This window comes from Monodelphis domestica, chromosome 3 (genome assembly GCF_027887165.1).
Source record: "Monodelphis domestica isolate mMonDom1 chromosome 3, mMonDom1.pri, whole genome shotgun sequence".
Taxonomy (NCBI): Eukaryota; Metazoa; Chordata; class Mammalia; order Didelphimorphia; family Didelphidae; genus Monodelphis; species Monodelphis domestica.
Genome location: NC_077229.1, coordinates 420526446 through 420541469, shown reverse-complemented (window position 1 = coordinate 420541469; position 15024 = coordinate 420526446). Strand labels below are relative to the sequence as shown.

At 45.7% G+C, this 15024-nt stretch overlaps 1 protein-coding gene across 1 annotated transcript in view; it reads left to right on the top strand.

The window, feature by feature from the left end:
* ZBTB7C (zinc finger and BTB domain containing 7C) overlaps positions 1 to 6402 on the top strand; it is a 169954-nt gene extending 163552 nt beyond the window's left edge. The window contains 4 exon segments of the mRNA XM_001372080.5: positions 3087 to 3361; positions 3364 to 3492; positions 3495 to 3578; positions 3581 to 6402. Of these exon segments, the coding sequence (XP_001372117.4) occupies positions 3087 to 3361; positions 3364 to 3492; positions 3495 to 3578; positions 3581 to 3729 (637 nt within the window). The 3' untranslated portion in view covers positions 3730 to 6402.
* The last annotated feature ends 8622 nt before the right edge of the window (positions 6403 to 15024 follow it).

Genomic DNA, 15024 nt, shown 5'->3' with positions numbered 1-15024 from the left:
GAAGAATGAAGGAAGGAAGGAAGAAAGAAAAGAAATATAGGAAGGAAGGAGGAAGGAAGGAAGGAAGGAAGGAAGGAAGGAAGGAAGGAAGGAAGGAAGGAAGGAAGGAAGGAAGGAAGGAAGGAAGGAAGGAAGGAAGGAAGGAAGGAAGGAAGGAAGGAAGGAAACAAGGGTTAAGAGTAGAGAGAGAGAGAGGAGAAAGAAAAGAAGGAAAGAGGGGAGAGGAGAAAGATAAAGAAAGACAGGAAGAAAGGGGGAGGAGAGAAAGGGAGGAAGGAGGAAGAAAAAGAAAGAAAGAAAGTTCACTGAATTGATAATGAGGGCCTAGAGGTAGGAGGTCCTGGGTTCAAAGTGGCCTCAGATACTTCCTAGCTGTGTGACCCTGGGTCAGTTACTTAACCCCATTGCCCTAGTCCTTACTGCCCTTATACTTACATAGTATTGGTTTCTAAGACAGAAGGTAAGGGTTTGTTGTTTGTTGTTGATTTTTAAGGAAATGAAAGGAGAAAAAAACCCAACAACTTCCCATCCCCTCTCTCACTTCCCCCATCAGAAATCCAATTTTTGGAAACAGATGTCAGAAAAAAACCTCATTTGAGGAATTCGTTATTAAGTTTCCAGAGATGCCTTGTGCTCAGCACATACTCAACCCAAACAGTGTAGTACCATTAAGGAGTGCTAGTTCTGGAGTCGGTGGATCCAGGTTCACATGCTGTCTCAGGAGCTCATTGCTGGTAGAAGCCTTTTAGTTTCTAGCCTGGTGTGTGAGAATTGGTGTTCTCTCACCTTCAGGGAAAGGATGCCCGGGTGTGAGCTTTGGAGAAGACCCTGAGGCCCTGGCAGCGGTCTCTGCCCAGGGAACTAGCTTGCCCCAGGACTCACGCTAGGAGAGCTGGGTACCAGAAAAAGACAAGAGAATGCCGGCCTATAACTATGGAGGCTCTTTTCCTTACCCCGCCATGCCTTGCCTCAGAATAGCAGTAACTTAAACCTTGCAAAACATTCTTGTTGATGAGGGAGCATTCCTTTTGCACCTGGCACTTTATAAGAAGTAAAATTACCTCGAGACAAAGAACAGAGCCAGGGCTTAGGAAGGGAACCGCACATGAGATGCTTGGCTGAGGTGTGCCCAGCCTTCTATAGTCACCTGGATTAACTTGCTCTCAGGATGAACAGACCTCAACAGGCCCCAGGGTTTGGGCTGGATAGGGGCTTTGAGCTGAAGCCGCAGGACGGGAACAGCAGGAGGTAAAATGATTCCCACAGCATCCGAGGTGGGGAAGGGAGGTGAGAGAGGGCCATCCAATGGCCACGAAGGCTGGCATTGTGAGCTCCTGGATGCTGTCCCACTGTGCCTCAGGGGTGGGGGGGCCCTAATGAGGAAGCCTTGTCACTGCATTCTAAAAATGTAGAAATGCTTGCAAATCAGGGAGACTCGGAGGAAAGGGGGCATTTAGGAGCACTGGAAATTTCCCGTCTCCCCCTAACACACTATATAGGAGAGCAGCCACTCTTGGTGTTGGGGTGTTTGGATTTTTTTTTTCTTTTTGCGGAGCTTTGAGGTCAGCGTTCAACATCAAAGATAATTTCCAAAGATTATAGTTATAGGAGACTGGGCTGAATGTAGATGGCCTTGGGAAGGTTTCAATTTGGTCTGAATAATTCTCCAATATTAGCTTCTTTTCTTGTGATTTCCCTAAATGTGGGACATAGCAAAATAGTACTGATTTAGAAGTCCAATTAGTTGTATGTGAGTCAATTGAGGGTGTGTGTATGTGTTTTAACTGTATCACTCTGTCTGTCTGTGTCTCCGTGCCTCTCCCTCTCTCCCTTCCTCCCTCTCTCTCTCTCTGCCTTCCCTCTCCCTCCTTCTCTCTCTGCCTTCCTCTTTCCCTCTCTCCCTCCCTCCCTCCCCCTCTCTCTCTCTCTCCCCCTCACTCTCTCTTCCTCTTTATCTCTCTCTGCCTTCCTCCTTCCCTCTCTCCTCTCTCTCTTTCTCTCTCTTCCTCCCTATCTCTCTGCCTTCCTCTTTCCCTCTCTCCCTCTCTTTCTCTCTCCCTTTCTCTCTCTCCCTCCTCCCTCTCTCTCCCTCTTTCTCTCTCTCTGCTTTCCTCTTTCCCTCTCTCTCTCTTTTCTCTCTCTCCCTCCCTCTCTCTGCCTTCTCTTTCCCTTTCTCCTCTCTTTCTTTCTCTCTCCCTTCCTCCCTCTCTCTCTGCCTTCCCCTTCCCCCCTCTCCACCTCCCTGTCTCTCTCTCTCCCTCCCTGTCTCTGCCTTCCTCTTTCCCTTTCTCTCTCTTTTTCTCTCTCCCTCCCCTCTCTCTCTGCTTTCCTCTTTCCCTCTCTCCTCTATCTCTTTCTCTCCCTCTTCCTCCTCCCTCTCTCTTTCTCTTTCTTCCTCCCCCTCTCTCTCCCTCCACCCCCCTCTCTCTCTCTGCCTTCCTCTTTCCCTCTCTCCCCCTCTCTCTGTCTCCTGTCTTTCTGTCTCTTCCTCTCCCCCCTCCTCTCTCTCTTTCTCTCTTCCTCTCTCTCTTTTTCTCTCTCCTACCTCTCTCTGTCTGTCTCCTCTCTCTCTCTCTTTCTCTCTCTCCCTCCCTCCCTCTCTCTGCCTGTCTTCCTCTCTCTCTCTCTCCCCCCTCTCTCCCTCCCTCCCTCCCTCCCTCTCTCTCTCTCTCTCTCTCTCTCTCTCTCTCTCTCTCTCTCTCTCTGTCGCTCTCTCTCTCTCTCTCTCTCTCTCTCTCTCTGTCGCTCTCTCTCTCTCTCTCTCTCTCTCTCTCTCTCTCTCTCTCTCTCTCTCTCTCTCTCTCTCTCTCTCTCTCCCTCCCTCCCTCTCTCCCTCCCTCTGCCTGTCTTCCTCTCTCCCTCTCATTCTCTTCTCTTCTCTTTGTCTTTCCAAGATGAAACTAGGGTTTGATGGGATGGAAGGAGAGGGAAATGGAGAGGAAGCAGCAGCAGCGCGGCGATGGTGGGCAGGTACCTGGCACGGATGGCGTGACAGCCAGGAGGGAGCCTTGGCATTGAGGGAGGCAGGAATGTGGAAAGAATGCAGCTTCTGTGCTCTAACCCCTTCCCTGCATTTGTCTCTGCAGGCAGGACAAGCTGAAGATCCACATGAGGAAGCACACAGGTGAGAGGCCTTACCTGTGCATCCACTGCAATGCCAAGTTTGTGCACAACTATGACCTCAAAAACCATATGCGCATTCACACAGGTGTCCGGCCCTACCAGTGTGAATTCTGCTACAAGAGCTTCACCCGCTCCGACCACCTTCACCGCCACATCAAGCGTCAGAGCTGCCGGATCTCCCGGCCCCGCCGAGGGCGCAAGCCCGCCGCTTGGAGGGCTGCCAGCCTGCTCTTCGGCCCACTCCCCCGACGGAGGAGAAGGCCTTCATGATGCCCCCGACCCTGGGGGAGATCGGTGGCCACCTCGGGGGCGCAGCCATGTGCCTGCCGGGCCCCAGCCCCCCCAAGCACTACCTGGGGACCCCCAAGGGACCCTCAGCCTGCAGGAGCTGGAACGGCAGTTCGAAGAGACCCAGATGAAGCTGTTTGGGAGGGCGCAGCTGGAGGCTGAGAGGAACGCGGGGGCCTCTTTGCCTTCGCCTTGGCAGAGAACATGGCTGCCCGGCCCTACTTCCCTCTCCCGGATCCCTGGAGTGCCGGGCTTGCTGGCCTCACAGGGCTGGCGGGACTCAACCACATGGCCTCTATGTCCGAGGCGAACAACTAGCTCCGGCTCCTGCCAGGCCCCATCCGTGTCCTGCTCCTCTTCCGTACCAAGCCTGCCTGGTGCCCTCTCCATCCCACTCTCCCTGGCCCTAAGACAGGTTCGGGAAGTTCTCTCCCATTTTATGTTTTAAAAAGAGAAAAGGAAAAAGAAGAAGAAAGCCGCAAAGCCACCCCACCAGGCCTCCCTGTGCACGTCATCTCTTGTCTCACTCCCAAGAAGAGAAATAACCTTCCAAGGGAAGTAGCTCTTCAAACTGGACCCCAAACGGGAGCGGGCTGGAGGCCAGCGTTTCACCTCTCTCCCCTTGCAGGAGCTACGAGGAGATGTCTTCTCAGCACAGAGTTGTAGCAGTAGCTAGATGGAAGCCAACTTGTCAAGGGAGGCCAGGAGGTGGAGAGCTGGCAGTGGGGGGACCCGGGGCCTCCAGAAGCTGGGAGCCTCTGCTCTCTTGGATCCTCTAGTTCTTTGGCAGAGACTACCGTGTGGAGAGCAGGCAGATTCCACATTTCCAATGGGTCTGAAGAGGTCCCCCTTAACCTACCTGGAAGGAGGTGTCCCTTCATATTTTGGAAGGTTAATGGCATCAAAGGAAGAGAACTCTGGAGGGAAAGGGAATAGTCCTGCCAGGGACCATTCCTGCTTCTCCCTCTATGGACTTGCTACATGACTTTGGGCAAGTTATTTTACCTCTCTGTGCCTCAGTTTCTCTCATCCCCATTTGGCCTTCCATTCCTAACCTCTCAAAGGTAGTTGGGAGGATTATTTAGGGACCCTCTGGGAGGAGTTCTGAACTCCTAGAAGAAAGGCCTGGAGAAGCTTGGGCTTATTGTTTTTGATGTTATTTGTGGGAATCACAGTGGGAACCGGATAAGGTCCACATCAGAAGACCATGCAAGAAGGCGACCATACTATTCCTCAGACCTGAGAGCGACTTTTAGGGGCTCAGAAGGCTCTTATTTCTTCCATCATCTTCCTTTTTCAAAGGAAGCACCTTTGAAGAAATCCTCTAAACCATTTCCCATTGGTGACTTTCCAAGACCTGGGACCTATTTCTCTTGTCAATGGTTCACCACCCCAACAGGTCTTGGGGAGCCACCACTCCTCACCTGGAAGGTGGTCAGTAACTGGACAGCTGTTTATTTTAAAACCCATCACTGCCTCTCTTCTGATGCCCCCCCTCTCCCTCCCCCAAGATTCCTCAAAAACTGTGTCACGTGACTCCTGCTGTTCCAGGGGTTGATTTTATCGTTTTTGTTGGCCAGGGCTTTGGAGCCTCTTTTCCCTTCCTCCCTGGCTGCCTAACTTTTGTTCTTGTCTCTTCATTTGAGCACCTTGGCAAAAGATTAGATGGGGAACAGCAAAGAACTGAAAACCTCAACTGCCCTGTCTTGCTCCTTGTAGGAAGCTCCAGTATCCAGCATGGCGGGGAAGAGGTTATGGTAATTAACATTTTTTAAAAAATGCTTTTGGACTTCTCGGTGGATTTTGATTAGCCGCAGCACTCAGACTATTCCCTGGGGACCAGGGAGCTGGCTTGGCAGCCCTTGGCCATTGAAATTTGAACTTGAGGAGACTTTGAAAACGAAGGAGGCCCCACCAGCAAGGGTGCCTTCTAATTCTGCTGTTCTGCCTTCCTTGAGAACTGATTGGTTTCTATAAACATGCTAGAGAAGCAGTGTCCTGGGAGAGACTCTTAGGGGCAGGGGGAGACCTGGACAGACAGAGAATGAGAAAATACCATTAGAATTCCCTTTCCCCAGGCCCCCTGAGTACTTTCACTGAGAGGAACCCCTCGCCCCTATAATCACACACACACACACACACACAAGTTTTTTCCTTGGGAGGGAATACTAAATGGCCCCAGAAGACCACAGACACCATCACACTCAACACTCATCTCTTGGACTCTGCTGAGCCATCTTTCAGTACACATGGAGGTCCCAGCATTAGCCTGACCGTTTCCCAGTTCTATGCCTTCTCCTCCTTACGCTACACATGGGACTATACAACCTTCCCCAGTTTCCTCCAACTTGCCCACAGAGTTTGGAAGGCGCTTACCTGGGAAGATGGCTTGCTGGCACCCCTACCACCATTTCAGCCACTGGCCTCCTGGAATCTGCCAGCCAAACCTTCCCCCAACCCATGGGGCAGCCAAGGGATGGAGGGCAAACCAAACTATTTTTTTTAAGAAAAAAAAAGACTACAAAACAGAATCTAATGACATTGGGACTCTTTTGTTTTGTTTTGTCTTTTTGTAGATGTGTAATGACTTCTTATAAACTCAATTTTTTCAGATGACTGCTTACTTCAGGTGTTTTTTGTCTACAATTTGGAGTTATTGTAAAGTATCCAAAGATGTTGAGTACTGTACATCAACAGGAACTTGAAGCAAATGGGTGGGGTGGTTTGGTTTGGTTTATTTGGTCTACTCTTGTTTATAAATTTGTTTTGTTTTTCATTTCCATTTCCCTGTCTGTCTGTGGGAGAACCTTTGGAATTTTTCTATTTATAGCTCTTTTTTATGCGATTGCTTTATGTACATTGACACTCAAACGTTTGCCTTAGTGATTAAAGGGACAATCTTCCATAACTTTGGTGGCACGCGGCATCCTGCCGAGACAAACTCTCAGCTAACTCTCTGGCCTATTTATTAAACAGTATTAATTGACTTGACTCAATGGCATCCAGACTCAGTGTTCTGTCAGATATGACCCTTAAGGATGTAACATGACACCAAAATGTAGACCTTTCACAAGCATGGTTTTGTCATGGGTTTTGTGGAGAAGGTTGATAGGAGGAGACTGACCAAGGAAAAGGCCTGATCATTTCCCAGGAAATAGTCTGAGCTCCTCTCTTTGAGCCAATAGTCTACATTCTCCTTAGGGAGAGGCTCACAAAGTAACAAACAAAGGTTTGTCTCCCTGAAAACTTATCCAGGTGATCAGAGAATTCAAAGCCTCCTTCCAACAACAAAGAAATACCAGATCCTTATTCAAATGAATATTGGTGGTTTTGATCCAGAGAAACCAATGTTTCCTTCATTCCTTGGTTAAAGTTGATTTTTTTCTGGAAAAGTCCATAGATGTAGATGATTGGGCATTGGTGAGACTGAACTATATGTCTTTCTGGTTATTCATATCTTAGCTTTTTGGGGGCTTGTAGCTACAGGTTTAGAAAATCACAGATGTGTGGGTATGTCTATGTGGAGAAGTGTGTACTGATGAAAATGGCCAACTTTACATCAAGAGAAAGGCTAAGGAACTCTAAATCCGCTTCACCAACACTCCAGGCTGGCTCCATGGAGCTGTCTCCCTCTGCTCTGCTTTGTAGCTGCCACATCTACTCTCTCTCTTTCTGGTGGAACAAGGGTATGTCCCTGGGCCCTCTGTGGCCTTTATAGCCACGGAGAGCACCAAGGAGGAAAGGAACAGCAAAGTTATCTTCCAGCAGTGACAGGATGGATTTTATAATATTCAAACCTTGAACTTCTTTCACCTTTGATACTCTGAGAACAGAATTCTGTGAACTGAATTCTGAAAATTGGTTCCTTTTCAGTTAACATAAACTTACACACACACACACACACACACACACACACACACACACACACACACACACACACACCAGCAGACTTTTCAGTTTCAAACCTTATAGCTATAAATCTTTCTAAATGCCTGAGTTCACTTTCCTTCCTTAGCCAGGAGAGTCTAGTCAACACAGTGGAATCTTTCATAGCACAGTGGAATGAACATTGGACTGAGAATCAAAACATCTGAATTCTAGCCCCAACACTTAAGCCAAATAACTAGGACCTTGGAAAAGTCATTCCTTTCTCTGCATTTCAGTTTCCTCATCTTTAAGATGAAAGAATTAGCCAAAAGAATCACCAAAGCCCCTTCCAACTAACTGAGTTGGGGTTTTTTGCAGGGCTTTGAGGTCAACGTTCAACATCAAAAACAATTTCCAAAGATTATAGGAGATAATATAGATATAGATATAGACATAGACATAGACATAGACATAGACATAGACATAGACATAGACATAGACATAGACATAGATATAGATATAGACATAGACACAGACGTAGACATAGACATAGACATAGATTAGATATAGATATAGATTAGATATAGATATAGATATAGATATAGATATAGATATAGATATAGATATAGATATAGATATAGATAATGTAGGAGACTGGGCTGAATGTAGATGACCTTGGGAAGGTTTCAATTTGGTCTGAATAATTCTCCAATATTAGCTTCTTTTCTTGTGATTTCCCTAAATGTGGGACATAGCAAAAATAGTACTGATTTAGAAGTCCAATTAGTTGTGTGTGAGTCAATTGAGAGTGTGTATATGTGTTTTACTGTACCATCTCTATCTGCCTGTGTCTCTGTGCCTCCCTCCCTTCCCCCTTCTGTCTCTCTGTCTGTCTCTCCCTCGCTCTCTCTGCCTCTCTCCCTCTCTGCCTTTCTTCCTCTCTCCCTCTCTTTCTCTTCTCTTTTTCCCATTTCCCTCTCCTTCCATCCCACCAAACCGTAGTCCCAAGAAGGCTCCCATAGCCACATATACCTCTCAGCATGAGTGTGTGTCGTTGTGTTTCCTCTCCCAAGAGGACTTATATTTTAAGCCTTGTCTCTAACTGTGGAAAGAAAAGATGCATCTGTTGGTAAGTGAAATGAAGAAATCGGGAGGCAGGAAAGGGAGATATTTTGGGAGAGTGGGGCCTTTTTTGCCCCCAAACAATACACCAATAAGTAACTATAGCCACCATTGTTGGGAATTGTTCTGTGTGCATATATGAGACAGATAGACAGACAGAGACAGAGAAAGAAAAATGGAAAGACAAAGAGACAGGAACAGAGAGCTAGGAAGTATGTAAGAACAAGAGCCCTTTAGGAGTCAGCCCATATGCTGAAGTCTTCCTCTTTCATTTCCTGGGGAATAAGAAGGTATCAGGACAGTAACAGAAGAATGCTCTTTGGGGTGAAAGCCCTGAGGATTATGCAAAAGCCTGCTTTCAGAAATAAAGGACACGTAAATCACATCATATGAGAATCTGTTGATAAACCTGGAGAGGACACATTAGCTGTCTTCAAATGCTGGAAGGTCTGACATATAAAAGAGGGATTCGATTTGATCTGAATGTTTTCAGAATGCAGACCCAGTGGTCAGAAATGAGAGGAAAGTAGATTTTGCCTTAATAGAATTAAAAGCATTTATAACAACAGTATAATATAATAAAGTGTTAATTAATGACATTTTAGAGTTTTCAAAGTTACATATAAAAATTATATCATTTTTTGAAACTGAGGCAGGTAATGGTGTTTAAGTGACTTGCCCAAGGTTACACAGCTAATAGTGTCTGAAGTCAAATTTGACCTCAAGTCTTCCTAATTCTGGCCAGATTCTATCCATTTTGCAACCTGATTGCCTCTTAATAGTGTTGTTATTCATTCATTTCAGTCATATTCCAATATTCATGATTCCATTCACAATTTTCTTGACAAATATACTGGCATGGTTTGCCATTTCTTTCTCCAGTTCATTTTACAGATGAGGAAACTGAGGCCAACAGGGCTAAGTGACTTGCCCAGGGTCACACAGTGAGGAAGTATCTGAAGCCAGAGTTGAATTCAGGAAGATGAGTATTCCTGACTTACAGGACTCCACTGCACAACCTAGTTGTCCTCTCTTAATTGTAGGAAGGATTTTATAATGACTGGAGATATTTGACATTGGAATAGGCTTCCTCGGGGAGTAGCAAGCCCTTTCTTATTATAATAATTAATAATCCACATTTCCATAGTGCCTCAAGGTTTAAAAATCACTTTCCTCATAAGAATTTGGTGAGGTGGACAGCGTGGGTGGTTTCATCCCTCTTTTACAGATAGGGAAACTGAAGCTCAGCTTAGTCAAGTACCTTGTGGTATATCATATAGCGAGTAGGCATCGGGGCTGTGATTCAAATCTGTTACTCTTTCTACTACACCAAATAACCACGAGCTCGAGTGTTCAAATGCAGACCAGGTAGCCGTCTATTAGGAGTGCTCAAGGAAAGATGGCTGAAGAGAGTGGGAGGTCTCCAATGTCCACAAATCCCAATGAAAAAGCTGATTCCAAATCCCCAAAGGAATAGGCATAATAAACTATTATTATTAATAGATATGAGAGTCATAGAAGTAGTCAGTTGGTTTTTTGTTTGTTTGTTTTTTTCTTTGAAGCATGGCATGTCCCACTGTATATGTTCTCAGCATGGAGAGAGGTTGGTAAGTTGGAGGATGTGCATCTTCAAGCCACATTTCCTTTTTCAGAATTCAAAGCTCTTGTTCTCTGTGTTTCTGTGTCTGTGTCTCTGCTTGTACCACTGTCTCTGACTCTCTCTCTCTCTCTGTCTCTCTCTCTCTCTATTTCCCTTTCCCTCTCTCTATTTACCTGTCTCTCTCCCTTTGCCCTCTCCTTCCATCCCACCAAACCCTAGTCCCAGGAAGGCTCCCAGAGCCACATATACCTCTCAGCATGAGTGTGTGTTGCTGTGTTTCCTCTCCCAAGAGGACTTATATTTTAAGCCTTGTCTCTAACTGTGGAAAGAAAAGATGCATCTGTTGGTAAGTGAAATGGAGGAATCAGAGGCAGGAAAGGGAGACATTTGGGGGACAGTGGAGCCTTTTTGCCCCCATTGAAGAAATCAGTATGTCAGTTAGCAGAGAATCATAGACACTTACTGTTCTCCCACTCCTGTTAGAGAATGGAAGAAACCTATTAATGGAAGAAATTAGCTAATGTCCTCCTTCACTCACCTCCCATCCCAGTAAGCTAGGGCCTGAGGAACATCTGTGTGCCACCACCAAGATCTGCTGATTGTGGAGAAAAGGATTCCTTCTCATTCTCCCCTTCCCCTAACTTTGGGCAGAAGCACAATGAAACTTTAAGCTGTGCACACCAATATGAGGCCACCTTGCTCTCTTAAGAGGAAATGAGATATAGGAACAGGCATAACAAATTCCAGCAAAATGTTTTCCACGTGAGCCTCTCATTCTACATGCTTTATGACTCATATTTTTATCCTCAGGGGACCCCATTTTTCACAAACTCTGTTCAGGGCAACAAAAGCCAAAAATTAACGACCACAGAGAATTAAGAAAGCAGATGGAGTTGGATTCTTCTCCAATATCTTTCGTAAATTAAAAGGGGGAGGGGGGACAAGAGCCACATGATACCAGTACCAATCAGTGGCAGAAAAGCTTTTGACATCTTCTAAGGTTTTTTCTCCATTACTTTAAGTGATCTTCACAATAGTTCTTGAAGTGACTACGGCAGATATCATTGTCCCCATTTCCAAGATCAGTATGTACTCACTGAGGAGAAGTGTCCCCCTAAAGATTATTCAAGTTAGCGGATAGAGCCAGGACTCCAATCCAGACCACTTTTCCCATTATCTCATAACTGCCCCCCTGATCACTCCTGGATAGAAGGGGACAAGCATAATTGAACACAGAAGACAAAGGACTTGATGCTCTAACATATTATTCCCTTTAGACAAAGATCATAATATCCCAGATATATAACTAGGAAGAACTTTGGTGACCATCTAGTCCTAGCCCCTCAAGTGCAATGAGGTTAAGGGACTCGTCCAAGATCATACTGACTGTCAAAGGTGAAATTTGAACCTTAATCCACTAATTCCAGCACCAAAGCTCTTTCTCCCATATCCCAATGCCTCCTAGCTCTCTTCATCCCACTATAGCTCCCTCCAAACTCTCAGCAAGTGATAATTCACAGTTTCTTTCAAGCCAATACTACAAGAGATAACTATTCATCAAAATTGCCTTCAGTCTCCTTTGTTCTCTTAATTTCCATTCCCCTTCTCACACACACACACACACACACACACACACACACACACACACACACACACACACTATTGGATATCTTGGGGGAAAGGATGAATGACCATTTGCAATTGCCGCTGTAAAGATGATTCTTATACAGTTATAGATTGGGCCAGATAACCTCTGAGATCTATGGTTGTTCTTACAGCAATACATTAGTGGCAGATAACTAGAGCAGTGCGACTAGGGCTTCATCCCCAAGTACCACCATTGGGAGGACGCTGACAGCTGTGACACTCCTTTGACAATGGAAGAAGAACTGAACATAGCATCTAGTGAGTAAGAATAATTGACTAAAACTAGAAAGCTACCAGCTGGCCTGGTGCCAACTACACTCCAGATTATCTCTTCTTCAACTGTGGTCCCCCAGTATACACTGTGTCAACATTTCAGTTCCTAAGCTGGTTCCAAGAGTATTTTTGTGTCCCAGGGATGGAAATTGCTACCAAAGCACTTTCTATACTGATTGTTTTTCCAGCACATTATGAAGAGCCAACATAGTACAGGGAAGATGGCTCTAGAATTGAAGGAAGGACAGTCTTGGTATGGAATCTGGTCTTTTCCTTTCACTCAGCTGCATCTGTAAAATGGGGATAATAATGCTTGTCTACCTCCAAAGAACTAGTGTGAGGATCCATCAAAATGTATAAAATACTTGCAAATATTAAAGCTAGGAATGTGCTGTCAAATGTTTAACAACCAGCTTTGGGGGGTGGGACAGCCCAGGAGAATGTTATATGAGGCATGTGTTTAAAACAACAACAACAACAACCTTTGCCTCCTGCCTTAGAACCAATGCCAAGTGTCCATTCCCTTAGAAGAAGAGCAGTAAAGGCTAAGCAATGGGGGTTAAGTAACTTGCCCAGAGTTGCACAGCTAGGAGGTGTCTGAGGTATAATGGAGAAATGGTTTGGGGTTGGTAAAAGGGAACAGGATCTAGGAGAGAGACGCAGCTGATGTTTAGGGTCGGCTCAGAGAGAGGAGAGCGGGGTTGAAGATTTCCCCCCTTCACCCTTCCCTCCTTAGCTATGGTTGTTCTCCCAGATTTTGTCCCTCTTGTCCCCCCTCCACTACTAGAGACTAAATGTTTCTTCTTAGGAAGATGTCTCTCCCCTTGATCTGTTCACTCACACTTGATTCAAAGCTTGGGGAAAAGATAACTACTTTAATGTCAACTCAATTAGGGTGATACAAAGAAATAACTGACAGGGAGAAGAATGGGAATGGAGAGTGGGAGGAAAAGGGATCCCTGTCTCAATCTAAAACCCTTTTTCCTCCCTCTTCAGCCTTGCACTTTTTCTTTAGTGCCAGCCTCTGTCACAGAGGTCAGATTTGAACTCTGGGCCTCCCATCTCCAGGACTGGCTCTCTATCTACTGAGTCACCTAGCTGTCCATATGACATCATTTTTAGGCTTAATCTACATCAACAACATTTATGTCATCATTTTATTAAGTCTAAAAGCACCACAATAAGTCAAGTCCTGGTTTGTAGCATATGCCAGTTTCTGAGGTGTAAATGCTGACAGTGAAAATTTAACAATCAGCTCTTGTGAATTGGAATGAGACAGCTCCAGGACATCACTGCCTAAAACCCTCTATAAATGTCAACTATTGATAATATCTGTTTATCCAGGGTTACATTGAACAACATACATCAAGCTTTTGCTGAGATTCATTTTGAGAGTTTTGGGAAGAAAAATGAAATTTTCTCATCTGATGAACGTGGCAAAGCATGGCTGCAAGGGTGGGAATGGGAGAGTGTCAGGTATTTTCTGAGGTTTCTCCCTAGTAGCTAGCATTTATAAGACAGTGTAAAATTTGAGAAGTACTTTCTTTACATTGAAGACATTTGAGCCTCAATACAAGCCTGGGAAGCAGATATTATTATTATTATTTTCTCTATATATTACAGATGAAGAAAGCCAAGCAGACAGAGGTTAAGTGACCCATAGCTGTCTGCGGCAGAATTTGAACTTGAGTCTTCCTGATTCCAGACCCAATGAACTATACACTGTACCATTCAACTCCTACATTTTCCACTCTTTTTTTACATCAGTAATATTATTGATTAGAGAGGGCAGCAAAGCACTGTGGTCAAAGAGTCAAAAAGACCTGAATTCAAGCCTCATCTCTGACATAAACTGACTGAGGGACCCAGGCCAACTTACCTAAGCTCTCAAAGCCTCCAGGCAACTCTACTGATTACAAAGAAGGTGCCTCATAAAAGTCTAGTAAAGCCAACAAATGAGCAGTGATTAAGTGCCTGCTCGATGCCAGGAAGAATCCTAAAGATGGAGAACAAAAATGATGTCTGTCCTCAGAGGGCCCCCACTCTGCCAGGAGAGGCGACACATAAAGAACTACATACACACAAGACAGGGATGGCAAACCTTTTAGAGACAGAGTGCTGAACCCCACCCCTGCCCCACTCCCCTAGACTGAATGCCTCAACTACCCCACCACCACAGACCAGGTGCCATGCCACTCCCTCTCACCATATGCTCGATATGCCCTACCTCCCCTTACCCCCTATAGGGGAGGGAGGAAGCACTCCCATTGGACTGCTGGGTGGAGGGGTGGGGGAAGTGAGGAATGCCCTCAGTGAGTGTAAACAGGAAGAGGGGAGTAGCCAGAACACTCTGCTCCCTTCCAGCTCTGCTGTCTGTGAGCTACCCACCATACCCCCTGTGTGCTCCCATTGGCTGCTGGGCAGAGGGGCGGGAAATGTGAAAAAAATGTCCATAGACATTGGAGAGAGGGAGAGAGGGGAGCAGTTCCACTTGAGTCCTTCTGTCTTTCTAGTAACAAACTCTAGGGGGAGGCAGGGAGGGCAGCTGCATGCCCCCAGAGAACACTCTGAGTGCCATCTTCAGCACCCATGTCATAGGTTCACCATCACTGTACAAGACAGATAGAAGATCACACACAGGAGATGATCTCAGAGACTGAATGAAGAAATTTCTCACCTCAACCTCTGGACACTGCTGAAATCACAGATCTGGCAATATGGCAACATTCCTGAGGAATATGAAGCTTAAAAGAGGTTCCTAGTTGGCACAGTGACTATAGTGGATCTAGAGTCAGGAAGATCTGAGTTCAAATCCAGTATCAGACATGTCTTAGCTGTGGGATACTGGGCACATCACTTAGCCTCTGTTTGCCTCCAGTTTCCTCATCTGAAAAATGGGGATGATAGAACCTATTTCCTAGGGTTGCTTTAAGGATCAAATGAGATAATAATTGTGAAGCATTCAGCATCCTACCTGGCATGTGTTGTTCAGGCAGTCAATGGTGTCTGACTCTTCGTGCCCCCCTGGATCATACTGTCCATAGGGTTTTCTTGGCAAAGATACTAACTACAATGGTTTGCCATTTCCTTTTCTAGTGGATTAA